At 46.1% G+C, this 26,298-nt stretch overlaps 2 protein-coding genes across 2 annotated transcripts in view; one reads left to right on the top strand and one right to left on the bottom strand.

Annotated features, from left to right (window-relative positions):
• immp2l (inner mitochondrial membrane peptidase subunit 2) overlaps positions 1-26,298 on the top strand; it is a 201,888-nt gene that overhangs the window by 133,877 nt on the left and 41,713 nt on the right. The gene's annotated exons all lie outside the window — the stretch shown is intronic.
• LOC101469360 (leucine-rich repeat neuronal protein 3) lies at positions 5,232-24,523 on the bottom strand. The gene is made up of 2 exons (XM_004572668.3): positions 24,298-24,523; positions 5,232-8,142 (listed from the first exon to the last, which is right to left on the bottom strand). The coding sequence occupies exon 2, from the start codon at positions 7,776-7,778 to the stop codon at positions 5,676-5,678; it is 2,103 nt and encodes a 700-aa protein (XP_004572725.2). The 5' UTR covers positions 7,779-8,142; positions 24,298-24,523; the 3' UTR covers positions 5,232-5,675.

Genomic DNA, 26,298 nt, shown 5'->3' with positions numbered 1-26,298 from the left:
CTGTTGTAGTTTTTTAGATTGGCCACTAGGGGGACATCCCGCACTAAACAGGCACAGGGTTAGGCGAGTCAGACTGGCAGCTCCAGATAAAAAAAGAGAAACTGGAGGCTGCTGTAGCTAGGCTAAACAAAATGTCAGCAGTGTGGACCGCAACAACTTTAACTCAGGTTTTGGAAAAGCGATGGCAAATGTCAAGAGAAAATCCACGGGCAGTTAAAATAACGGAGGCTCTGACTCATTTTATCGCTCTGGATGACCAGCCAATGCCGGTCGTGGAAAACATAGGATTGCATCGTCTTCTCAGCGTACTCGTACTCGAGCTGCGATATGAAATTCCCAAGCGCCCACACATCAGGGAGATAATGGTGCCAAAACTTTCTGAAGAGGTAAAGACAAGCAGTGTGTGCGCGATGTCAGTCCTCGGTTTAACGGCACACTGATGATCCACGGGCAGATGAGTTTATTCGTCAACGCCAAATACTTTCGTTATTTTGTTTGTTTGTTTACAATATGGACACTCTGCAACAATTTAAAAGTTTATTTTATTCTCAAACCTAATTTGTATTTATTTTATTACAAACAGAAGTGTTTATTTATTATTCCGAAAGCTCGAGACAGTGCCAATAGTTCAGTGATCTTTTGTTAAATTACAATGTGGAGACTCTGCAATAATTTAACAGAAGTGCTTGTTTTTCACTTGAAATTTTTTTGTGGTCATTTTTATTAAGATTAAATTTTTTATCGGCAGAGAATAAAATAAAACCTGTCTTCCAATTCATTGCATTTGTGTGTGTGTGTGTGTGTGTGTGTGTGTGTGTGTGTGTGTGTGTGGTAGAAGTATCGGTTTTTGTATTCTTTATCGGCAAGTACTCAGATCCAAGTATCGGTATCGTATCGGTTTGAAAAGATTGGTATCGTTGCATCCCTACTTTAGGCCTCTTAGTACCAACTGAGCATTGTTTAAACTCCACAGCCTCCCTGAGTGCTGTCTGTCCCTCTGTGGCCACGGCGTACCATCTTGTGTTGGCTGCTTCCAGATGAATAACACTTCATTAAGCTCGAATCCTCTCACACTGGAGAGGATTCTTGAACATGGCGACGAGTTCACTGCACCTTTTGATGTGCTGAACATCGGTCCAGGCTGGCGTACCCAATGAAGTGTTTCATGAATGCAAGTTTGTTTTTTTAGTTCAAGAGTAATACTCATAATAAACATGTTTATATTAGTTTTACTGATATATAAACCTTGTATGTGATGTTTGTAAAGGACCCTTTGGCATCACATTTAAACGCTCGGTGTAAGAATTACTAACGTGAAGGTTTGATGTTGTTAACCCGAGCCGCAGCAGCTCCTTGCTTAATTAAGAATAAATTTTTTTAATCATCACCTTCAGTGGTGCCGGCTTTGTCAACACCAAAGTGCGTGTTGTGCATATCTGACCGACTTGCACTGTTTTACGCCCTGAGATGAGAACCAAACGAAGGGTCACTGTCACCAGTCGTTCTGCCATTAAGCCAAACACAGGAGCCGAGAGCGTTAGAGCAGCTCGCCGACGATCGCCGCAGGGCCGACCGTCGCCGGCAGCTCGCGCCGAGTCTGTGTGTGTGAAAGTGAAACTGTGTGTCCTGAGTCAGTATTTCCTGGAAAAGATTAAAAAAGGACGCCCACGGAGCCAAGAACAAAAACACAAGTCAGAGGTGGAGTCATTAATCAACTCAAATGGGTTCCTGCCGCTCTACTGTATATAACCTTGTCTTGTAAGTGAGTGCTATCTGCTGCGGTTTATCAGCAGAGGTTAAGTGCACTCTCGCCATCTGCAACCTGCCATCACGAAGCAGCAATAAAAGCTCAGAAAGCTTCGTGCTCCAAGATCACCCAAAGTCAGCGATGTTGTTCGAGCCTAATGGGCCGATGAGCGGGAGAATAATTACTTAAAACCCAGGAGGTTCTACATGAGGGATGCTAGATAAATGTAAGGCTTTTTTTATTCGTACCCGAAGCAAAAAGCTGCAGGCCTGGCCTAAATACCAAATGTTTATAATGGGGTAATAATTCATGAGAAAAATGGTGTTGCTCTCTCGCCAAGTTTATTTTCCCCGCTAACACGGAGCGGAGAAATGGGACACTTTACAAACGGAAGTGTTGTAATGAGGTATTAGCTCACTTGTGCTAAGATCGTTAGATGTTTTTCATGGATTATTAGCTGAAAATGAAACGGGGGGTGGGTAAACGCTGGTAATGTAATCGTATATAATGGCTGCAGATATGATTCTGCTGGGACTAAACGTGCAGTCAGAGCTCATTAAGCTCGGCGGCCGGGCTTGTTTTTCCTGGTCTCGTTGTATTTGCAGCGTTTCTCTCTCGCTTTGAACATCTGATCGTCTCTACGACATCGACTCGTGTCGCGCCCTCGCCAACGCCGCCTTTGTTTCATTCGCCAAACTGCAGGATCTCTGAGGTGAATGCTTCAGCGTAACTGTGTTTTTCGAATATCTACAGGGATCCACGATGTAAACATTTTTTTAATTATGAGCAATAGGAACTAAAAAGTGCTGCCGCAGACTTTCACACGGTGATTATCAGGATTTTTAAACTTCGATTTAAAAAATAGTCTTTATTTAAAAATCTCTCCATCCGTCCTCTTCCATCCATATCAGGAGCCGATCCCAGCTGGGCGAGGGGCGTCCGCCCTGGATAGATTAAAATGTTGAATTTTTACTTCATGTTCATGGTGTATATTGTTTATTGTGATATATACTGTTACTATAGATAAAGATCTAGTACCTTATCCCTTCGGCCAGCCTTTTCCTTAGAATAAACTGGGGTAAAATAAAGAACCCGGCGATCACCAGAGGATGATTCTGAATGTTTCTCATTTCTCTCCATTACTTGAGCTTTGCCATGAGGGCAAAATTTCCATTCGACACAAAACTAATATAATCTAGTGAGGAGATTTTTTGAAGTTCACTGAGCACATTTAGACTTTCCACACGATGCACCTTATTATTCTGAATGCAGCACAAGCTCTAGGCGAGGATCAGAATCCGGCCAGCATGTAAAATATTTCAAAGGAAAAAGCATTTTCTGTGATGCCCTGACATCCTTGAATGTTACTGCACTTCAGAGCAACTTTCCAAAGAGGATAAATGAATAATTTGATTGCAGTGACATGTACTGAGCATGTGGCTGCTCCTCATTGGCCAAACGTTTAGATTCTGCTGGCCACGTGACATTTTTTCTACTGGTCTGAATCAAGTTTCAGTTTAGTAGCGTTGCTGAAACGGCTTCAGTACAGCTTTTCCACCAATAAGGTGACCAGTTAGCCGACATTTCTGCAAAAATCCCATCAACGGAAAAGTACCACGAAACTGCTCAAGTCGGGTCCATTGATGTTAGAGTCAGCTAAAGCATTCCCAGTGCTAGTGTGGTTTTCTGCCGTTCTACTGGTTTGTGTGGAGTCCTGGTTTCAGTGTCACTGGGACGTGAGGATTTAATTTAACCTGCCAGTTGGGCTGGGTGCTGTGTGCGAAGCTATTCTTGTTCCAAGATGTTCCCTCTGGATCTGCCACAACATATTGTGCACACACCCTCAGCAGTGAGCTATTACTCACTTGGAGCTTTTTCGTTTTCTTAGCGTGTATTGGCATTTCTTTTTTATCTCTGACAGAGTTTAAAAACACCGAGACGCTTCCTTTTTTTATTTGGTTTGGTTGTGAGGATTATATGTTGACATATTGCTCCTCTCAGTGAGGAGTGAACCACAGCTGAACCCAGCAGGTGAGGGAGGAAACGAAAAGCTTCTAAATGACCTGTCAGCTCCTTTTTAAAAATCCTTCCTTTCTCCTGCAGCTGCTCTTTTAAATACCCAGAATACCTTTCCCCATGCTGCGCTGAAGCATGCGGCTATAATGCAGTGCTTCCCAAATGGTGCGCAGGTTCCAGGTGTGCTGCAGAATTCATCTGTGCATGCAGGAAGTAGTGGATCCATTTTTAATTTAGTATCAGTACCTTGCTCAAAAGGAAGCCAGTTCTGTATGCAGACAGTTGCCAGATGGTGGGAATTATTACAGCGTGACACATGAAAGGCTGTAACTGGTAGTGAGAGGGACATAATGTGTGAGTGGGAGGAGAAAAGCATAACTAACCACCAGCACGACCCACGAGTTGGAGAAGAACCTGCAGAAACTGTTGTCTGTTAACGGCCTTCAGTGCGAGGCTGAAGAAGATGCTTCGTGCTGACATGTTTCCGAGCACGCTGAGGAAACACTTACAAACCCAAACATCACTTCTGAAAGAAACTTGGCTCACTCTGAAGAGTGCTGGAGCTGAGCCAGAGGCAGGTGCACCGCGTGGACTTTGTGAGAATGCCTCAGAGGCAAACCGTAGTAAAGGGTGCTTATTGCAACCAAAAGTGTCATCGAACAGCGCAAAGAGTAACTGTGCAGGTGTGCATGAAATTAAACTTGTTGTGCAAACCCAGATCTGGTTTAAAGGGCACTGCCCGTCCTCCCCTTCGTCCTGTTTAGGACTGAAACTACTTTATCCAGGGTGCCTAATCTCGCCCCTCCTCTGCAGTCAGCGTTGAGCACTTTACAAACAAGCCCGATAGTTGCTGAGCTGTTCCTGCGACGGCGGCGGTATCTCTCCAGGGTCGTGCCGGGAACGGGCCGGCATGAGCGCCACGTTCTTGCTGACCTACTCACTACCTGCCTCTAATGGGTCATATTTTAGCTCCTGTGGCGGTGACAAATGGGCGCGCTCTAAAAGCCCTGTCCAAGGCGCTGAAACTCGGTTGATCTATGACTGAGTCCCGCTGATAAATGCCTCCTATCAGTTTGTGCATGACGCCGATTCATCACCGCGCCGAGGTTTGTTCTGGGAATCCATATTGGATTTTTAATGAAAGAGAATATAATGCAATTCAAAGTCAGTGGGTTTGCCAATGCCCTCGCACTTTACACACACAGTCATTAAGGTGCACACACACATGCTTACGCACAAACAAACCATCTCTCTTGTCGTGCTGTTGAGATTGCATTGCATTTCCCTAACAGCGTTAAAGTGTCTGCCTTGAAGGGCGATCCCTGTAATTGTGTTTGTCTCCTGCAGACCTCACACACAAACTACACAAACGTCATCCACACAAAGTGGTGTTTGAATTATTTCGTGCCAGCGCACACATGCTTTGTTTTTTTTGGTCTAAATTTCAAGAGAAAGATTGGAGTTATGACACTACACAGGTTTAATGAAAAATGTATTTCTTCATAAAATTGTTTACATTATAATCAGGTTTATTGTACACTAGGCTAACAAGTTTCTCTCTGCCATTATAAACTATCTTTGCTTAATGTAACACGGCAAAGAAAATGCTTTCTGCAGACGTCAAAGCTGCTTCGACAAGGTATTTAAGACGAGAAGAGTTCCTGTGCTGTGCTTTAGTCTGGCTGCACTGCATGAATGACCAGTAGCCGTGTGGATTATAGTCGCGATATCTGCCTGATTAAGCTATAATGACACGATTTCAGATAGAAAATAGTTTTTAGCCAGTTACGCAGGAGTATGATTTATCCGCTGCTGAAGTCCGCTCGTGGAAGGAGGGTTCGTAAACTGTCCAGTGTCCCTCACTCTGCATCCTCGCTTAATCCCAGAGCGCTGTTACATACAAGGACGCGTCTTACACAGAGTCATCCGTTAAGTCTATTACAGTTGCCGTCACCTTGATCCCAGACGCACCAAACTCAAGGAAAGAAGAAGACGAGGAACGAGTGCTGGCAATCAGCAGCGCTTCGGCTTGGTCGGCCATTAATTTCCTGTAAAACACCTGGCTGTGCAGGGACGTGTAGACGACAGAGCAAGCCACAGCGACCACGATAAAACACGCAGCACAAGCAGCCATCGCCACAACGTCCCATTTGTGGGTCGTCTCCCTCGGGACTGCCGTCTCCTTTGTGGTCACATTGACGCAGTCCCTGCTGTATCCAGGCTGCGCTGACACCACCTCAACACAAACCTGGTAGCGAGTGGACGGCTGCAGCTGCTTGATGTGATACTCTTTGACATCAGCAGGAAGCCTGGCTGTAAATGGCATCGAGAGGCGGCGGCCCTCTGCTAAAATGGACCAGTTTAGTTGTGAAAGCAAAGAGCCTGTGCTTTCCCACGACACAATGACAGAATAGGACTGGACAGACATGATATATACATGTAAAAGTTGTTTCGAAGGCAGGGCAGTGTATCCGTTCACTGAAACGAGCACAGACTTTAGGTCTGCCCCGACGAGATTGTGGGCGACGCAGGTGTAAGAGCCAGCCTCCTGCTCCGTGGCATCGTAGATGTCGAAGGTTCCCTCTGGGTGCATGTAGTACTTATTGGAAATGCTGCCAGGTATGACCCTGACACCCGACGGTGTCACCCAGTAGATCTCGGGCTCTGGTTCTCCAAACGCCCGACAATGCAGTGACACTGAGCTCTCTTTGCTGATCTCAACTCGATCTGGGAGGCTCCCGGGTGAGATCAGGGGAAGGCAGATCTCCGTCATCTCCCTGAAGTGCACCTTTCGGACGTGCTGCCCTTGGTACTCTGGAGGTTCCACGCAGAACAGCGAGTCGGGCTCCATGAAGCGAACGGTGGTTCTGTTCGTGTTGACCCAGCGGATGACACAGTCACAGCGGATCGGGTTGCTGTGCAGGCTCACCTCTCGCAGGTTGGGCAGTGACTCCACGGTACTGCGATGAAGGCCGCTCAGGGAGTTGCTGTTGAGCATCAGAGTCTCCAGTCTGGGGAGCTTGTGGAAGGCCCGAGGGTGGATGTAGGACAGCCTGGGATTGTTTGTGGCCTCGATTTTTGTCAGTTCTGGCAGGTTGTTCAAGGCGAAACTGTCGATGGAGACCAGCTGAGGCATGCTGTTGATGCCGAGCTCTTTGAGGTGCAGCATGTCCATAAAATCACCTCTCTGGATTCTCTCAATCGGATTCTTATTCAAATCCAGAAACTTCAGGTTCTGAACTCTTGTCAGAGCTGCTCGGGGTACTCGATTAAGCAGGTTGTCAAAAAATGAGATGCTCTCCAAATTGTCGAGCCCGACCAGAGTGTCATCAGGAATTTCAGTCAAATTCATCCTGGCGAGCACAAGGCTTCGGAGGTTTGCCAAGGGCTTAAAGTTCATGTCTGACAGGTGAAGGATGGGATTTTCTCCCAGCATCAATATCTCCAGATTGGGGAGAGGCCTGAACCACTCGCTGTCGATGCTTGTCAGTCGATTGGAATTGAGATGGAGCCTCAGCAGCCTGCCCAGGCCCTGAAAAGCCCGGGAGCTAATGGAGAAAATCAGGTTGTGGTTGATGTAGAACTCCTGGAGGTTTGGGAGGGAAGCGAGGCAGCTGTCAGAAAGCTCCTGAACCCAGTTCTCCTCCATGTGGAGTGACAGCAGCTGGGGGAGAGACCCCAGACGAACATCGCTCACCGAGGAAATGTTATTCTGGGACAAGTCAATTTCAGTGATGTTGGCCAAGTAATCCAAACTTTTCTCCACATTAACAATGTTGTTCGTCTGCAGTAGCAGCACCTGTGTTTCTGAGGGGAGTCCCTGCGGTAGCGCCGACAGGCCCAAGTCATTACAGTCCACGGTGGTAGCCTCGGCGTAAATAGAGCTGGGAGAGAACCAGGGTCGTATCTCGCATCGACACAACGCGGGGCAACGAGCGGCCCCCTCGGAGGCCAGAACAAAAGCAGCGAGACACAGCTCAGCCAGCAAACAAGCCACAACTGCTGCCTCCTTCATCTTGGCCCCGTATTCCCTTCAGCCAGTAATTGGCCCTTATGGAGTCAGCTGTTAGCGGTGTTAACTTCACAAATAAAAGCTCATTTGTTACTCCAGCAAGACAGAGCGGATTTCTGCTGACGCCTGGTCCCCGAAGCTTTGGCCCCGTTGTCTTCCCACTCTTGGCAATGAGAGGCAACCTTTCAGCTCAGTGTGTGTCAGGTTGTCTCGCACGCTGTGATGTGTCAAGGTCGACGCGTCCTTCAGGGAGCGGCGCTGAGAAGCAGAAGGGCGGTGGAGGAGTGCTGAGGCTCTGGCTGGGGACGAATCACTCTGCCTTCCATCATTATTATCCTCCGTCGCTGTCACTGGTGGCAGTTTCCATCTGGGGAGACGGGAGAGAAAGAGAGACCGATATAAGACGCTGCTGTTGGGGAATGTTGAGAAACATTGCCTGGGATTACTACTTCAGAGTTACATCACAGTTTCTCTGTTAAGATGCAGTAACGTGGGTGGCTATTAGACAAACCCCAACTTTCAGTGAGGTGACCCGACCGCTGTTATTATGTATATTTTTGGATAAGTTTGAATGAGCACATTTCCACAGCTGAAGGGTGAAAGGCAGACAGGATGAAGTTTTTAATTTTCTGTCAAACATGGAGCTCTGAGATGATGCTTAAAAATGTTAATTCAAGAGGCAAAACAAGTCCTCGCTTCTTTCCCCTGTGTTGTAATTAACAGATTCTCGCCGCCCCCTGAACCGCTCCTCTGCTGTGAACAATGCAGCTGCGCACACTTATCAAATCACCCACACACAAAAACACAGCAGCCGCAGCTGATGCGCACAACCTCGAGGTGTTGTAGACCCACCACAACTATCTGTCGTGCAAGCTTGCCTGCGCCGCTTTCTGCCTAATTCATGAGACGCTGAATCAACGTTGTCGGTACAGGTGACAGGTCTGCAGCGAGCTTTGCCTATGTCGACTGCACGTATTGATGCTTTGATTAATTTGTGACCTTGAGTGCAGAAGCCACAGTCGAGTGTACAACAGTAGATGAAGCTGTCAGCGTGAGCTCGAGCAGCCGGCTGCTGATGAGGACGAGCTATGGCACTTCATGCATATATTAGCTTGTTTGTGGCGCTCTGTGCGTTCAGGTTTGCAGAACTGAACGTTGCTCTGTCACTTATTCTCGTTCCTCGTTTCTTTATCGTGTGCTCTTTTAGAAACCTTAAGTACTGTTCTGCACGATGGCTTTGATGGTCAAATAAATAGGTACATATTTTACGGTAATGTTATTTTTTAAAGTCATAAACGACCACTTGCAGTACCTTCACAGCCCACACGGGGCCTGCACTGGGAGCCGGTGACGTAGAGGCGTCGGGGCCAAACGCTGACATAATCGTATCGAAGTTACTTTGTATGAAAACAAAAGTTAACTTAAACTCAAAGCTCCCACTTCAGTTCAGCAGGAGAAGGCACTGGTGCAGAGTGACTGTTTATGTTGTCAAACATGAATGAAAACTAATCTGAAAATTCAAATCATGACTTTAATAATCCTGAATGTTACTGACAGATGAAGCAGGGAAGTGTTCCCGTGCAGCCATCAGGGTGGAGCTTCTCTGCCTGCATCCGTCTGTGTGCAGCAGCTCGCTCGGCTGAGCTGACAACGTTGGAACGAATGAATGGCATTGGAGCGGATGATGCCGTCATTCACCTCCTACATCGTTCCCTCGCTCACCTGGAGACCGCTGGAAGCACTGTGAGAATCATGTTCTTTGATTTCTCCAGTGCCTTCAACACTATTCTTCCCTCGGTTCTAAAGGACAAGCTGGTGAACTCTGGAGTGGACCATCACCTCACTACCTGGATCCTGGACTACCTCACCGACCGACCACAGTATGTGAGGACTCAGGGCTGTGTGTCGGACAGGGTCGTCTGCAGTACGGGGGCCCCACAGGGAACGGTTCTGGCTCCGTTCCTCTTCACCATCTACACTGCAGACTTCTCCCACAATTCCACCCAGTGCTTCCTGCAGAAGTTCTCTGATGACTGCAATAGTCGGCCTCATCACTGATGGGGACGACAAGGAGTACAGAGGTCTGACCCAAGACTTTGTGGACTGGTGCCAGCAGAACTACCTCCAGATCAACGCCAGTAAAACCAAGGAACTGGTGGTAGACTTCCGCAGGCACAAGCATTCTCCACTGCAACCACTGAACATCCAGGGTATGGACATTGAGGCTGTGGACAGCTACAGGTACCTTGGTGTTCATCTGAACAACAGACTGGACTGGACTCATAACTCAGACGCCCTCTACAGGAAAGGGCAGAGCAGGCTGTACCTGCTGCGGAGACTCAGGTCGTTTGGGGTGGAGGGCCCACTCCTGAAGACCTTCTATGACTCTGTGGTGGCTTCTGCTATCTTTTATGGCGTGGTCTGCTGGGGCGGCAGCATCTCTGCTGGGGACAGGAAGAGACTGAACAGGGTGATCCGAAGGGCCAGCTCTGTTCTAGGATGCCCTCTGGACCCAGTGGAGGTGGTGAGTGACAGGAGAACGGCGGCTAAGCTGTCATCCCTGTTGGACAACATCTCCCACCCCATGCAGCAGACTGTGACAGCACTGAGCAGCTCCTTCAGTGGGAGACTGCGGCACCCACGGTGTGGGACGGAGAGATTTCGCAGGTCTTTCCTCCCCACTGCTGTCAGACTCCATAATAAAGACTTTAACTGATCAAGCACACACATCCATACATATGCAATAATACTAAGTGCAATAATCCTTTCTGTCATCGTTGTATTTTTACTCAGTTGTATATAGCATTCGTATTCTATTTTTATCTTATTGTATATTTTTATTCTATTTTATTCTACTGTATATAGTATTTTATTTTATTCTATTCTGTACAGTTGTGTACTGTATTTATTCTTATTGTATTCTAATTTTTGCCTCATAACTTTTGCACTGTCCACTTCCTGCTGTGACAAAACAAATTTCCCACGTGTGGGACTAATAAAGGTTATCTTATCTTATCTTATCTTATCTTATCTTATCTTATGTGCTGATCAAGCACGTTCATTCAACGTGTAATTAGGCTGTATTGGACACTTATATTTGGACCGTCTGCCTTACGAGGCTCACTTCAAACTGCGATCATTCCTCGCTCGTCTCCGCTCATTAAAGCGCTCGCGGGCGTCCATCGCCCAGACAGCGAGCTGCTGTGCTGTATCTAACCTTACAGGATTATGTAAATGCCTCTTCACAGACACGGAAACAACAGCGTCGCGTATAGTATTTAGGTAACGACAGAACCGAGCTCTCTGCTAATGAAGCAAGCGTGGTAGGAATGTTAAACGGACGGTTTAATAGTGGATGTTTTCTCTTTCGGCTGGAGAGCGCGCTCTCGGGAGACGCCGCCGTACGCTGATTTAATTTCTCCTGTTTACCTCGGCAGTGCTCGCACACTCATTTCCCTCTTATTACTTAACTCTAAAAGCCCGCAGGGGCTTCTTTCATTTCCCCTTCCTGCACAAACACAGTTACATCAAATGGAGATCAGAGTGGTGCCGCTTTTCATCATGTGACAGTTTAAATGCCGTGATTGTTTTAGTTTTTATTGAAAGAGGAAGTGATGGAGATTCACTGTCCACTCTTTATGCAGTCACGTGTTTAAGGCGTCACTAATTTCACTGCTGTTAAAGTGTGAAGGCCTGCTCACTTACACACTTGCACCAATCGCTGTTTAAAGTAATCCTTCTTGATCTGTGGGTTTATTGTTTCAGCCCCGCCCCCTTTGAAGCCAGCTTGATTGGTTGTCTCAGTAACCATCTGAAGCAGAGCCTCCAGAGACGTTTTCAGTTTTCAGATTTAAAGTATGGAGAAAGACTAAAACAGGATATTGTTTGTTTGCTTCACTTTGATTTGTTTAAGCTCACAGTAGAATTTCACAGTTTTATTCTTTCAAATCTATTTTTTCTCCACAGCTGGTGTTTGTGTTCAGTTCAGTTTAGTTTTGGCACACGGTGATAATCGTAGAGACGCCCAGTACAGAGTGATTGAACCTGAGTGTTTATAACAGTCTGAAGCTTCACCATCACCACTGGATCACTGTACATACACAGTACATATACATACACAGTACATATACATACACAGTACATATACAGTATAAATGCTGTACAAAGTATTTGACCCCTTCCTACTTTCTTTTTTGCATAGTTGTCGCACTTATCATATCAGACAAAAATGCCCAGAGCAAATAAAAATAAGTTTTTCAGTGTTTTCAGAGCCCTGACTTTCTCACACAGGGCAGGTTTGCGTAGTTTTGGTATATTAATAAATGAAAACAACACTAAAATCTGCATTTTGATGCTGATTTTATTTGTAATTTCCACCAGGTAAATTTAGGGAAATGAATCAAACTTTTAGTGACTCACAGTCTCAATAAAACCATCTGTCTCATGAGCTAAGACTGCTACTAAATTAACAATATTTCCTCTGCATTTCTGTTTTATTTTAGTTTTCCAAATTCCCCAAATCATTTGTTAACCACAGTAACCTTGGTCTGAACCACCCTACCAAGTGCTGCCAGTGCAGAAATAACTGGGAGGTGGATTTATACTGGAAAGAGAAACCATGTGCGGGGACACGATTGTTATTTAGGTCAGTTTCATAATAGTTTGATATTGTTGTCACTAATCATACGTGCATATAAACTCAGAGGTTCACCAAACCTTTGTGAGATACTTGTTTTTAATATTCGACGTCTTTGGTAAATAAAGGAAATTCTTCCTTTGAATTCTGGAATAAAGAATCTTTTTGTGGACGAGTGTAACTGCTGTATTGATAAATTCAGTCACCTGTAGCTCTACACAGTTAATGGCACGACTAATGTTTCTCGTCCCGGGTTGAATCTTTCATTAAAGAGGAGTTTTCTGCTGCGACGGGCCTTTCGCAGTTTCTCCAACATGTTTAGCTGACGTGCAGGATCACTGCCCGCTGCACAGAAATGTCACGACCTCAGAAATTAGAGATTGTACTCTCCCCATTACTTTTCTTTGCCGGGAATAGAAGCGATTGCTGCTGAGCGCACGGCGCGATCCGGCTGCAGGACCTATTCCGGCTCACTCTTTGCCAGGGCAGCACTTAGGGAGAAAGACCCTCCCACTGTTGATAAAAGTATTTAGTAATGCATTATACGACCTGCATACAGACGTGGGAGCTGCTCTGTTTAACCCGGTGGGACTGCAGGCCTGGCCACTTTTTTTAAGTGCTGAGTATTGACATTTGGCGAATGGATTAAAGCAGCTCGAATGTGAAATATTTATGCATTTCTTATACAGCGGGGGGAGAAGCCAGGGGCCACAGCTCTTAGGGCTCCTCCGTCCTAATGTGGCAGACGTTTCATAAAGTGGTCCCAGTTCCCCATGTTTTATTCAGGACTCGCTGATACACACGGCTATCCGCAGCTCGCTGCTAACACCCTCCTCTGAGCTGCTGCTCCTGGAAATGTCTTAATTACATCTTTGGAGATAGATGTGAAAGCAAAAAACAAACTGACAGCCCACTGATTACACTGAATTTGTTTCTGCTGGTGGAACCTGATCGTAGTGGTGATGGTGACAAACTGCTCACCCAGAGGTTGACGTGCAACTTCCTGGCAACACGAATGCACAAGGTTGCCTGCTGAGAGGCAACCTGTCTCCAAACAGTCTGCCACCGATTGCTGACAGTTTAGCTTAAATGTTGCAATCAGTCAGAAGATAGCAGCTTACCACCTGTTCCTGTGTTCCTGGACCCAGTCGCTGAAGCATTAAAGCCATAATGTCTACTTTAAAGGGGTTCATTGCACACGGTTGTGTTGCAGCCTCCAGCCACTCTTTTTCCTCTGTGTAGCGTAAACCAACCAACAAACGGCAGAAAATCAAACGTCTGAAAAAGTATTTAAGGTGGTGGATGAACCGCATCAAAGCCCAGTACAAGATGAAAAATACATTTTTGGAAATGTAACTCGTGCAAAGCTACTCTAGGAAAGTCCAAAAATAAGAAGAACATGCCAAAGCAACAGGTGGCGATATGATTCTAACCGTGTAGAAATTGGCCAATCAGAAGCCTAGGAGCCTGGGAGGGAAAGAGTAAACAAAGATGGCGCGTAGAATCAGTCTTTCTAAGTGGAGCGACAGTAACTGCGTGTCTACATGGAAGTGTGTAAAACCTGCAGATAGCCTCTATCCGCCTTTGTTGAAATTCATCTCATGTAAACTTTAACGGCGTGTACGTGTGGACCGCATGCACAGACAAGGCTGCGTTTTTGGACTTGGCCTGAAACAGACAGAAAAGGAGCTCGTCATCATCTAATGTTAGCTAACAGGCTATGCTGTTGTTGCCATGCAGATATTTTGGGATATTAAATTTCTGTTACTGCTGCAACAGTAAATTCTTACTGCTCAGGATCTGCAGACACTTCCTCACAGTGAAACAGACATGTGAACGATGCATGGAGCTGCAGCTGCGTCACAGCATCGGTTTTCACAAACGCCTGATTGCAGATGTTGCTGCCAACAGCGGCACATCCAGTTTTTAGGTTTAGGGAGCCGTTACTTTTGCACGGTCACGATGGCCGCCTCGCTGATGAGAACGTGAAGCGTGGACATCTGAACATAAACATGACAAATGTGAACAGAGTGGAGCGAGCAGTGAGAATAAATAGGACAAATAAACAAGCGCTGACTCGTTCTTCGAATAAATGTTGCTGTGAAAGTGTCCAAAACACGAGGTGCACAATCATATAAATGAGTCTGTGTTTGCAGAATAAACTGTTTGCTTTCAAGTTTCTAATTAACACTTTTATTCACGGCACCGATGCACCCGGCCTTTCTTTTCTGTAGATTGCACATAAATAACTCTCCTCCCTGCAGACAGATAATCACCGTCAGATTCTCTCTCATCTTTATTAGCTGCTGTGTTTTCAGTCAGCTGCTTTGTCTCCACTCTGCAGGCGTCTGACCTTGAGACCCTGGGCTAACACAAATGCCTTTAAGCAAAATGCTGAACACCCACCGGCTCTGTGTTTGCTGACCTCTGACCTCCCCGTGGGAGGGAGAAAACTACTGCAGTGTAAGAAAACCCCGTGAAATAAGCTCATCTGCTTTTTCCTTTCAAGGACATCTCATGCAGCAGACCTCGGCCTCGGTGTAAGCAGACGGTGACAGATTTATGATTTCTGCTGATTTATCACAGTTAATCGTCGTATTATCACAAACAGATTTCATGTTATACCCACTTCATAAATTGATAGCAGACTGCGTCTCGTTGCCACTTTAACGCCGTCTCCATGCACCAATGTGGCTTTGGAGACGGCGGCTCAGTGCGCGTGGTCGCAGACCCGGTCCTCGTCGAGTCAGCCATTTTTCAAATCAGACAAAGTAACAAGTGCTGATGTCACAACACCATCACCCCGGTAACGAAGGCCCAGCAGCTGCTGCACTTCCTCTGTCTCCTGAGGAAGAGTAACCTGGACCAGGACCTGCTGCTGGCCTTCTACAGCTCCTCGGTGGAGAGCGTGCTCTCCTCCTGCCTGATGTTTGTACTCAGGGGCCACGACTGAGAGCAGGAAGGCTGCACAGAGGGTCATTAACACCACCCAAAACACTGGCTGTGCCCCCCTGGAGGCCATCACCACATCCTCCTGTCTCAGGTAAACCAGGGCCATGACAGGTGACCCCTCACACCCTGCCCACCAACTGTTTGAGCCACTGCCCTCTGGTGGGCGCCTCTGGTCTTCCACACCTCCAGACTCACCAGCAGTATTCCAGCATTTCTGGGCCAAATACGATGAGTTTGATTTAGAGATACAATGACTGCAACGCTGCAAAGGGACAGAAGGTGGAGCCTTCTCATTTTTTGTTGCGTTAGAGTGGAGAAATTTACGCTGGTGGAGATTCTGCACATTTGATGAACAGTTGTATGAGACCTGACATGTTAGCTCGATGTCTAGGACTAAGACTAAAGGACGACTCACAAACACACTCAGGGAGCTCTCTGGGGTTCAAGCCGTCACCCCTCCTTTCACTGCCTGACACCAAAGCCAACGAGCCGGGGATGAACCTGCTGCATTTAGAGGCAAAAAACTAAAGACGACAAGTTCGTAAAGTTTCCTGAGAAACTTCAAGATGTACAGAGTGCAGCGAGAATTTCAGGGAGGGAAACACTCATCAGTTTTGAGGACAGTTGATCCTGGATGAGTCTTTATGGATCTTTCAGGACTTCTGCTTAGTCCATAGTCGGTTGTGGTAGATTTGATCACAGCAGCAGAAACGATGTGGAAATGCTAACCAAGGAGAACCTCCAGGACTGTTTCCAGCCGAGGTCTCTGGAACGTTCTGCCAATGCACACCATGACCATGACTATGCTGTTGGCATTTTCCTCCTTTAGACGATTTGTACCCGAAAACAAAACCAGGGGTTTCAAATCCTCAGAGCTAAAGAGGTAGCACCTGAACATGCTGGAAAAGTGCATCCATGTCTCCACCGTCACAGCACTCACCTCGCCTGAGAGCCACCCCATTGTCATCCCAGGCAGGTGATTGGCTAATCGTCCTTTCCTCACCCTACTCTTTTTGCACTGTGAATCACTCAAAGAAAGGACTCGACTTTCAATAAAAGCATCTTTGAGAGGCGAGCTGTCCAGAGACACGTGACGAATGATTACAGCAGGAAAAGCTGTTTCTCGTGGCACCCGAGTTCACCTTTGAAGACGGATTTTGTTTCTGGGAAATAAAACACTCCGTGCTTCGTGTAGTAAAAGCGATGTTTTTTCCTGTGCTTTCTGCCGAGCGGCTCCTGTTCTAATAAACCTTAAGATCGTTAATAATAGAACGTCTATTTAAAAAGCTGCTGATCCTACTGCGTAGTTACGTCTCTATGTGATGGTGAGGCCGGCTGCAATCTGGACGTATATAAAAGCAGCACACACTGTATACACGGGCGCACACAGACTCAGGTTGCTGTGTTGGATCTTCCATCTGTGCTGTTTGTTCTGGGATAGCTCTGTTTTTCTTGATCTTCCCTCTGCAAAGAAATCTCTGTTTGGTCTCCTCTGGTTCAGCAATTTCAGACATTAAATGGTGTTGACAGGAAGTGGCCGGTCATATTCGGGCCCATCTGTTAAGTGATGGATTAACTGGTGTAGCTGGGAGGTGTGGAGCTGTTCTATGTGGTTAGGATTCATTAGACCAACGTTGTTTTTTAAGGCATTGTATATTATTATTGTCTTGTTCCTTGAGACATTTTAAGTGCTGTTAATCAGCCAGATGAAAATAATGCTAACAGTAGCAGCACTGCTCTTGGCTTGCTTGTCTCCAGTACTACCTTATACACTCTGATAGGGTTTGCTGGTATTATCAACATGTTTTTAACCTAAAACCATCATCTTTTCTCAAATCTAACAAACAGCAAGCAAAAAAAGAAGCCCTTAAGTGCCAGAAAATGCAGTACCTCTAATGTCCACTAGAGGCTCCAACAGTGACAGTCCCCATAAACTCTGATGTCCAGCAGAAATAATCCTGTTTACAGCCACAGAGAGGCAAATGCTGCCATTAAGGCCTGAAAGCGTGTGAGAGCCATCTTTTATATACAAAGATAATAATAATGTCCTCATCAAAAGTCCTGAAGAGGAAGGTATTGTCACAACTCCAGCGATACAGGACAGTCCGGTGCAAATTTATGAATTTCCAGCATCTAGGACAGAAAAGTTACTGGAAGGACGTCATGACATCAGCCCCTGCTTTGTGATCTGTGCTTTGAAGAAAGAAAGAAAGAAAGAAAGAAAGAAAGAAAGAAAGAAAGAAAGAAAGAAAGAAAGAAAGAAAGAAAGAAGGAAACTCCATCCAGCAGCGAGTGACCAATGGTGGAGCCAATAAAGGTGCTCTACTAATGCAATAAAAATAAAAACTTTAGCAAGAGAAGCTCTGAAATCCTTAAAACAACTGCATAAAAAGCTGGAGTGTGTACTTCTGCACACATTTAGTCTCTTGAGCTTCGTGGATGTCTTAAAACAAAGTCTGAATGCCTGTATTCTGTTGCCTTCATGCACGGGACAGTCATTCAAACCCGAGACCGTTGTTAGGGTAATGTGACACATACAGCGGCGTCGCTTCATCTTTTTTTCTTTACCTGACATGAGTCAGCGCTGCGGTAATCCTGTGCAATTCACATTGATTTATATCAAATTAAGGATGGTCCTAACAGTGACAGAGAAACGACCTCAAAAAGCAGCAGACTGTCAGAGTTCTGGACTTTGGGGATCATTTAGCCTTTCTGTTAATTATTGTCATGTTTCTGAGTTTATTTGGTTTATCCTCACAGCGGCTGCTTCCTGTGTTTTGTCTCTACTTTAACTTCTCGCTCTGACTGATTGGGTTAATTGTCTCCCCGTGTGTTTTGGTTTTTTTTCCCGGAAGTAAAGCTGAGTTTGGAGTTCACTCCCCATCTCCGGAGTCCAAACGCCACCTGCCGCACAGCAATATGATTCCCAAAGTTTAGTTTCTTACGTGGGAACAAGAGCGACTCGATTAGAGAAACAAAACTAAATGTCACTACATGATCCATTTTAATTATGCTTTTTGTCATTTCCATAAACAGAAATGGTAACATTTGTTGCCCAGTTAAAAAATACGGTGAAATAAATTCACACTGAAAATTCCTTCAGTTGAATCCTTGGACTGTGTTTTTACAGACATGTTAGTGCACTGTCCTTTAGCTCCGGCTGCAGCGGTATTAATACTCCCACACTTGTTTTTCTCTTCTAAAGATTTATAAAAGTCCTCAAATCTGTACAGAAATTCTGGAAATTCTTAGTTGCATAAAACCTTTTTGTCGTAGGAAATGTGCAGTAGCACTCTCTGCTATCCTGAAAACTTGATCGGTCCTGTAAGAGGATTCTGTAAAAGACTGAAAACTGAATGAAACTTCGTCGTTTGGATCAGAAGACTCGTTTTCGATCAGCCTGCAGCTTCGCTCCGATCGACCCGACTCATTATCAGCAGCTCGGGTTAGCAGCAGACAGCGAGACACGAGCAGAACAGTGTGTACCGGTTTCCTGTATTTCCTCTTTTTACTTTAATTGATTTCTGTGGGTGTTATTGGCACGAGACGGGGAAGACGACGTCGCCAAAACATCCAGATAAGATCCGAATTCCCGCATTAAATCCCCCGTTCCCTCCCTTCTTTCTCTCCTCCCTCCGTTTGCCATTGATTTACGATTAAACCCATCCCAAGCGAGGCTCGTCCGCCCATTTATCAGCTCCCCCTCCTTCTGCACACGCTCCTTGTTAGCATCACCAACATTAGAATTCACACTTAGCCTCCACTCCCATGAGTCGCACTTCTCTCTTTAATCAGCAGCCAGTCTTGCTGTTAATTACCCTCACAGTCACATGCATGTGGAGCACGTAAACACAGGCGGGTTAACAGCCTGACCTCTGTTTGTCAGCTGACGACGGTACATGTGTAAAGCTAACCATCTCCTGTGTGTTCAGTGCGGAGGAGGCAGCAGCAGATGGGTTCTTATATCGACTCTGACAGGTCGCTAGATACAAAGCTGATGGTGCTGCACTACATTTCAGACTGTTTCATGTGTGGCTCGATGCTGGCGGATGGTGGGCAGGGCCGTGGGCTGCGGATGCCCGGGAAGATCGAGCAAATACTAAAGCAGAATGTTGGCGAGCGGCGTGAAACTGTTGATTCTACTCGCAAACGCTGTCACAGCAGAACCTGTTCTAATCGCCCTGCCGTGAACTTTAACCTCTGCCACGCTGACCGAGGCTTGTGCACGCTCCTGGGTTTGGGGTACATTTGCTGGGACGTCCAGTCCCGGGAATACTGGTGACTGTCTTCACGTGGGAATAATCTTTCCCACTGGAATTGTTTGGATTCATATCATTTTTTCAGTATTTTAGGAATAAAATCAGTCAATAAATCAGGCGGTGCTAGATGAATGATAGATGAGCAAACCTCTCAGTCCAAACCTCCAGAACACAACGTGTCCATTTATGTGACACGTTGAACTTTTCCAGCTCAGAAATCTGAACGATGGATAAAGCCGGGTTCGAAATTCCTTTTGATTTGGAGTCAAAGGTTTTTACAGAGGGGCTTCTGGGTATTTTGATCATTTCATGAAATCCATGAAGTCCATTTCCTCCATGCGTCTGTCTGAGTCAGGCTCGGAGCGATGTAGGAACAAACGTTTAAACCTCCAGAATGCCGACAGGAGGAAATCACGTGGACCTTATCGTTCACCTCCCCACGTGGGAAAAATTAGTTTCGGTTATGGTGACACGTTTCCGTCAAACATTTTACACGCTGATCCTTTTTATTATTTAATAAATCAGAAAATGTTCTCAAGAAGACGTCGGGCAATTTTCCCGTGTTTCAGGAGTGAAACGCTCCGCAGATCTGTGTGATTTATGATTCCCTCGAGCCCGGAATAAAAGTGAAAAGTTTGGTGGGTGTCAGCGGTGCTGAAGTGGAGATTTGTGGCCTCTAACGTTATGGTTGTAAATTACAGACATTTTTATTGCAAAACACATGTTAGTGGTGAAAATCCATCAACTAACATCACCATGAAACTTCCCCAGCTGATGCATAAAGACTGGTGTGTCTACATGTGCAGAAATACTCATTCTGTAACAGCATATGTGCTCATCTTGGTCATTAGTGAGCTATGAAGTAATAATGAAGCCAGGAAATGATGTGTGCATGCTTTAACGTGTCAGGTAGCTGAAGGTCGCGGGTCATCTTCATCTACCTGAGATGCTCTGAGTGCTGATTACACCCCGTCCACCGCCCTGACCTCCTCGCCTGCTCTGGCCTCGACTTTGAAGCGCAGAATCAGCAGATGTGAACGGGCTCCAGCTTCAGCAGCAGCTTACTTCACGTTTGATGCTGGAGTGAGTCTTTGACAACGATGGGCCGGGAAGCCACAGTGATGCTGCTTTGTTTCCCTGAGGAGAATTCTGGAATATCACCAGTAAAGACAAAACGACTCTAAAGTAATTTTTTGGCATCTCGTCGTCGACGGGAGGCTCGGCAGAGGAGATTACGTCTCTCGGAAACATCTCCCCCTCGTTGTGTTTTGTCTCTTGGCGTGAACGCGTACGAGGAAACTTCGCTTTATTGTCCGCTCTCAGCACCACAGTGTCTCCGTTTCTGTTCAGCTCAGCGCTTCATTTTTGAAACAACCTCCAAACAATGAGCCCGATTTCCAGCATGGGGAGAAGAATCAAGCAAACATGATTAGTGCTGATTTGTGTTGGGCAAGTTTTATTCCGCAGCAATATCCTGATGTATTAACCGATGCAGACATGTTGATTTTCCTGGCGGCGCTGCGTACTGCACAAGTGGTTTAGTATAGATAGTATAAGAGGCCCAAATCCATTTATGAACACGGCCACAATGAGAGAGGGCCAAGAATACATCGTGATTCATGTGACAAATGAGTTTCTATCACCATTTGTTACAGACTGCATTTGTTTTTCGGGAAAAGTCCCCCTCAAGCATCGATCTGAGAAATGGAGTTTCCAAAAAATGATGAATCTCATACAAAGTTTCAGGCAGAGCTGCAGCAAACGCTACTCTCCTACACCTGAGAAAGATGCTAATATCTGCCAGACACGTTGAAATGCAAAGAAATGCATAGAAGAAAACAAGCAGCAGCTTAACTTTCAACTTTTTCTTCCAGCTGAATTTAATTCTGCCAAAAACAAAAGAAGCAGCTGAGTGTAGAATTACGCCGAGCGGCCGTGGCCCACTCAGACCTTTAATCACAGCTCTGATTAACACACCAAACTAAGATGAAGTGTTTTCTTCTCTGTGATTTATGTTGATTTTCTCGTTAACAGCTTTCCTTTTGACACCAGCAGGAAGCTTTAATTTCAGTTCGGGGGCTTTATTGTATTAGTTGTGACTTTTTTTGAGCCTACATATGTTTTTATAAATATTAATTATATTATGAAACAGCAGAAAATATTTGATTTATCGACCCCAAACACATGTAGTAACATGAGGGAGCTCTAGTGGGCAGCAGACTCCACTTTGACAATCACCAGAGACCTGAGAACAGGGATGTCCCCCACGGGTTTTAGACGTCTCACTGTCGCAGTTTTAGCCGCGGCCATGTTGGCGTTTTAGAGCTCGAGATGACCATATTTGGTATCATTTGGCTTGGCTACACAGCTGCATCCACAAACTGTATCACACAGGCACAGATACCTGCTGAGTGCTAGAATCTCAAAACTGGAGCTCCGCCTTCCTGTATGGTCTGTTGCTACAGTAACCTCATAGCAGCCACATTATTGGTCACATGATGTCATTAAAAGGCTCCAACAGCACAAACGCCATCAAGGCGTCCAGTTCAGGGGCTAGCCGAGGTGAACCCTAGCAGCTAGCAGCTGTACACCTGTAAGCCAAAGAAGCCACGCCCCCCAGCGAGCTTTGACCATATGTAGCCCCGTTATCTACAAAACATCTAAACTTCTTCTTGAAGGTCTCCTGGACGCCCGTGTGGGACTTTCTCTTTATTTATTGATTTGAATAAAACACTAATAATAGAACAGTGACGTTCTCGTGCAGTAATGTGATTCACTGCTTTAGCCTCTGGTGGCCGTTAGAAGAACTGCAGTTTTTGGCACCTTTTAAATTTTACTTCTTTTTGTTCTTTTTTCTAAATGAACACGGTCCTGCGGAGCTGGAGCCAAAGAACAGCACATTTCCAGCAAGCCAATCGGCAAAGTGGTGCAAATGTAGATAATGAGTGTTCGTATGTGCGCTGTGTAACCGCTCAACTGGAGTTGCATGGGTCGTTCAACCTGCAGGAAACTGAGTTGCTGTGTAACGGTTTCATGCTGTTCATTCCCACACGTGAAGTCTTAAATACGCATTTTAAGTACGTGCGCGCCGTCCACTAGATGGAGCTCGGTTTAAGCTGCAGCTCTGGATACGTGAAAGCTTAGATGATGTTTATCATTATTGTGACCCGGTTTACTGGAAGGTTTTTTATTGTTTCTGTGAGATGTCGTTTAAACACATGGATATAGAGTTCAGCACTTCGTAATTATCCTTTTGTTACTGGTTAGACTTAAGCGTATTTAAAGTAATAATTATGATTCCTAATGAGTCTGTGATCAATTTGCATGTTTGATGGACAAACTGAATGTTAATGCCTAAAATCCAGATTAACTGTCGGTGCTTTCAGAGAATGAGAGGATGGGACTTTATCCCATCAGGAAAAGAGAGAAGACAACATGTAGTTTGTGCTGTGAAGCTGGGGATTCCCGTAATGATAAGAGTGCAATAAGTCCCCACAGAATAATTAACTCTGAGCTGCGTGGCTCCCTTAAAACATGTGATTGTGATAAATGGGTCCAAACGTGCTTGTGTTTGTCCTCCTCCTCCTCACACAGGGACGGAGTCTCCGGTTTAAAAGACCTGCTGTCATTATTTAATTAGGAGGATTATTCCAAAGTGACTTAGCACTGTTATTGTCAATTAAATCAAAATAATAGGCTATTTTGCTCATGCAGTCTAATCAGTCCAAATGTGCTGCGAACCCTCTGAGAAATCACGCCATGAAAATTGAGGATGAACGTTGACGTATCAGTCTTGGAGCTCCGGAGAGGGCTGCGTCTTTAAAGTGTCCACGGCCGACGCTCCGAGCCTGACGCTGCTGCATGTTGACGTGAGGAAACTGAGCTTCGGCGTACTTGACCCCTGTTTAGCCGGGCAGGGGGGAGAAGTGCTGATTTCAGTCTGAGCACTTAGACGCCTCCGTGCACTGCTGCTTATTATGAAGGAGGCTTAAATACAGCGGGAGTGAGGACGGAGGAAGGAGGGAGGCAGAGAGGGGCTGAGGTTCTGGCAAATTAGGCAGGCGGTGGTGGAGATCACCCCACAGCCAATCCTGTGACCCCTCTTTCTCTCCTGACTCACGTCGCCACACCGCACGCTGGCATCGGCCGCCAGTCCACGGCGGCTCTGACGAGAGCCGACGAAGCCCGGGACGCTTTCGCCTCATTGGGAAGTGTCCCGGCGGCTCGGTTTCCTGAGGGGACGGTTGTAGCTTTCGCGTGTTATCACGAGTCTTTCCTGCTTCTCGTCACTTTGAAAAGACACAAAGCTCCCCCGCACCCGCCCTTCCCTTTATCCAGGCTTGTTGCACACTCTGCCTTTCTCTGACTTCAGGGATGAACCTGTGGAGTGACACTGACAACACCGTGTCCCCTCACGCTCTACTGCAAGACACCAAAGTGACAAAACGCGAATAGCGACTAAAGTGACGAGGCGTCCTCGCACCCCTCCAGAATGAGAGAGAAAAAAATCCCCCAGCCCTGTTTTCCTATTCCCCTCAGCTGTCAGAACCGCAGGCTGAGTCGCCACAGCGCTCAAGGACTACCGCAGTCCTGACAACGCACACACACAAACACACAATCACACGAGTACACGGACACATTCCCGAAAAACCACACACAGCAATCAAACACTCACCAACAGAAAGTAGGAGCTGCATCCATCACATCCCGTGCACCGCGCAACAGCAGATGGACGGCAGGTATTCCTGGCATGGTTGCAGCGCCGCGGAGTGTGTGTGTGTCAGTGTGTGTGTGTGTGTGTTTTATTTAAGGCATGCAGTGCTGCATTTTAACATCCAGCAGAAGCAGCTATTTTCTTGTTTTCCTCGAGCATCTCCAAGAACAAACGTCTTCTCTCTTTGGCTCTCCACAGCGACAGAGATGTGGAGAGAGGAGGGAGGGGGGGCGAGCGAGAGACACTCATACAGAGAGAGAGAGAGAGAGAGAGAGAGAGATCAGGAATTAAATAGAGAGAGAGCAACAGAGAGACACTGAGAATGAGTGATCCTTCCTCTCCTCTGCTGTTGGAGAGGAGATCATCCATCACTCTATTACACACACACACACACACACACACACACACACACACACACACACACACACACACACACACTCCAGCTCCCCTGGGAACTGCCAATGAGTGTTCGCCTTTGAAGCTGTGGATGAATCTGATTGGTTTAGCAAGCTGCCTGTCAGTCATGATCCCCTGTATCCCCACGGCAACGGAGAGGAGGTGGTGATGGAAAGGGGGTTTGGGGTGGAGTGGGTGGGTAGGAGGAATTAGAGACAGAATCTGTGGAAGAGAAGGATGGACGACAGGGTGAGCTGGTGAGGAGGAGAAAAAGATGGAAGATGATGAAAAGTAGAGACCAGAGGAGGAACAGGTGGAAGAACAGGCATGAAGGAGGAGGAAGGTGAAGCACCGTCAGCCTGCCTGGGAGGGGTCATAGTGCAAGTCACAAAGGTCCAACAGGCACAGGCGAGGGTAATTCACAGACTGTATATAAAAGATGGGCATTGCACCAAGTCTGAAGAGTTTAGCTTCTCTGGAAGTGCTTTACACCTGCATTCTTTCTTATGACCAGCAGGGGGCGACTCCTCCGATTGCACAAAGAAGTCTGACTGCATAAAAGTCGAACCTCAGCTCAGTCGATCTGGGGCCTGATGATCTTATGGCCTCATTAAACATTTCAACTCTTATTGAATACAACCTGTCCATCCATCACAGGTGGAGCGGAAATGCCCAGACATCCCTCACAGTCGCAACCAATCCACATCTGAAAGTTCGGCAGCTCCAGACAAACGACTGCAGAGATGTGGGGAAAGCGATTTGGTTCGAGGACTCGTGTTTCACAAGATTCTTTAAATCTGGCCTGGAAATGTTGAGGAGATCCAGTTTGTCAGTCATGCTGCAGTGTGCATTTCACCTGCACCGTTTGGCTCCACCTTAAAGGGTTGAGGATCACAGCTGTGCAAAAAGTTAATAAGTGGTCATCTTTATAGTAAACCTTTCCCTCTTCCATGTCCAAAGGACACGAAGGTTACTAAATGCTTAGATGCAAATGACGTAACTCATAAACTACTAGAGACTTGGCATCGGTGCCACATGGTGGTCCGACTACCCGTTTAAATCGATCATGCAAAACATTTCACCTGCACGGCTCATTTCCAACAAACAGTTATTTAATTTAATTCAGTGTTATTTGCACAGCGCCAAATCACAACAACAGTCGCCACAAGGTGCTTTATATTGTAAGGTCGACCCTCCAATAATACATACAGAGAAAAACCCAACAATCATATGACCCTCTATGAGCAAGCACTTTGGCGACAGTGGGAAGGAAAAACTCCCTTTTAACAGGAAGAAACCTCCGGCAGAACCAGGCTCAGGGAGGGGCGGGGCCATCTGCTCTGACCGCTTTGGGCAGAGAGGTCTTTACATGCTCTATATTTGGTACTGTTGCAGAATTGCATTTTTTAAAATGAGTTTTATTTTGATTTCCATCCTTTGCTGTTATTGAATAACACCAAGAATATCCAGTTCATTCATTGATTGTACTATTTTTTTGCCACATAGTTGGTGTAAGAACACTTTCAAATTAAATGATCTCTCCAAACTTTAAACAGAAACATGTTA

This window comes from Maylandia zebra, linkage group LG7 (assembly GCF_041146795.1).
Source record: "Maylandia zebra isolate NMK-2024a linkage group LG7, Mzebra_GT3a, whole genome shotgun sequence".
Classification (NCBI taxonomy): Eukaryota; Metazoa; Chordata; class Actinopteri; order Cichliformes; family Cichlidae; genus Maylandia; species Maylandia zebra.
Note: the sequence above shows the minus strand (reverse complement) of the source record. Positions and strands in the feature narration are given on the sequence as shown.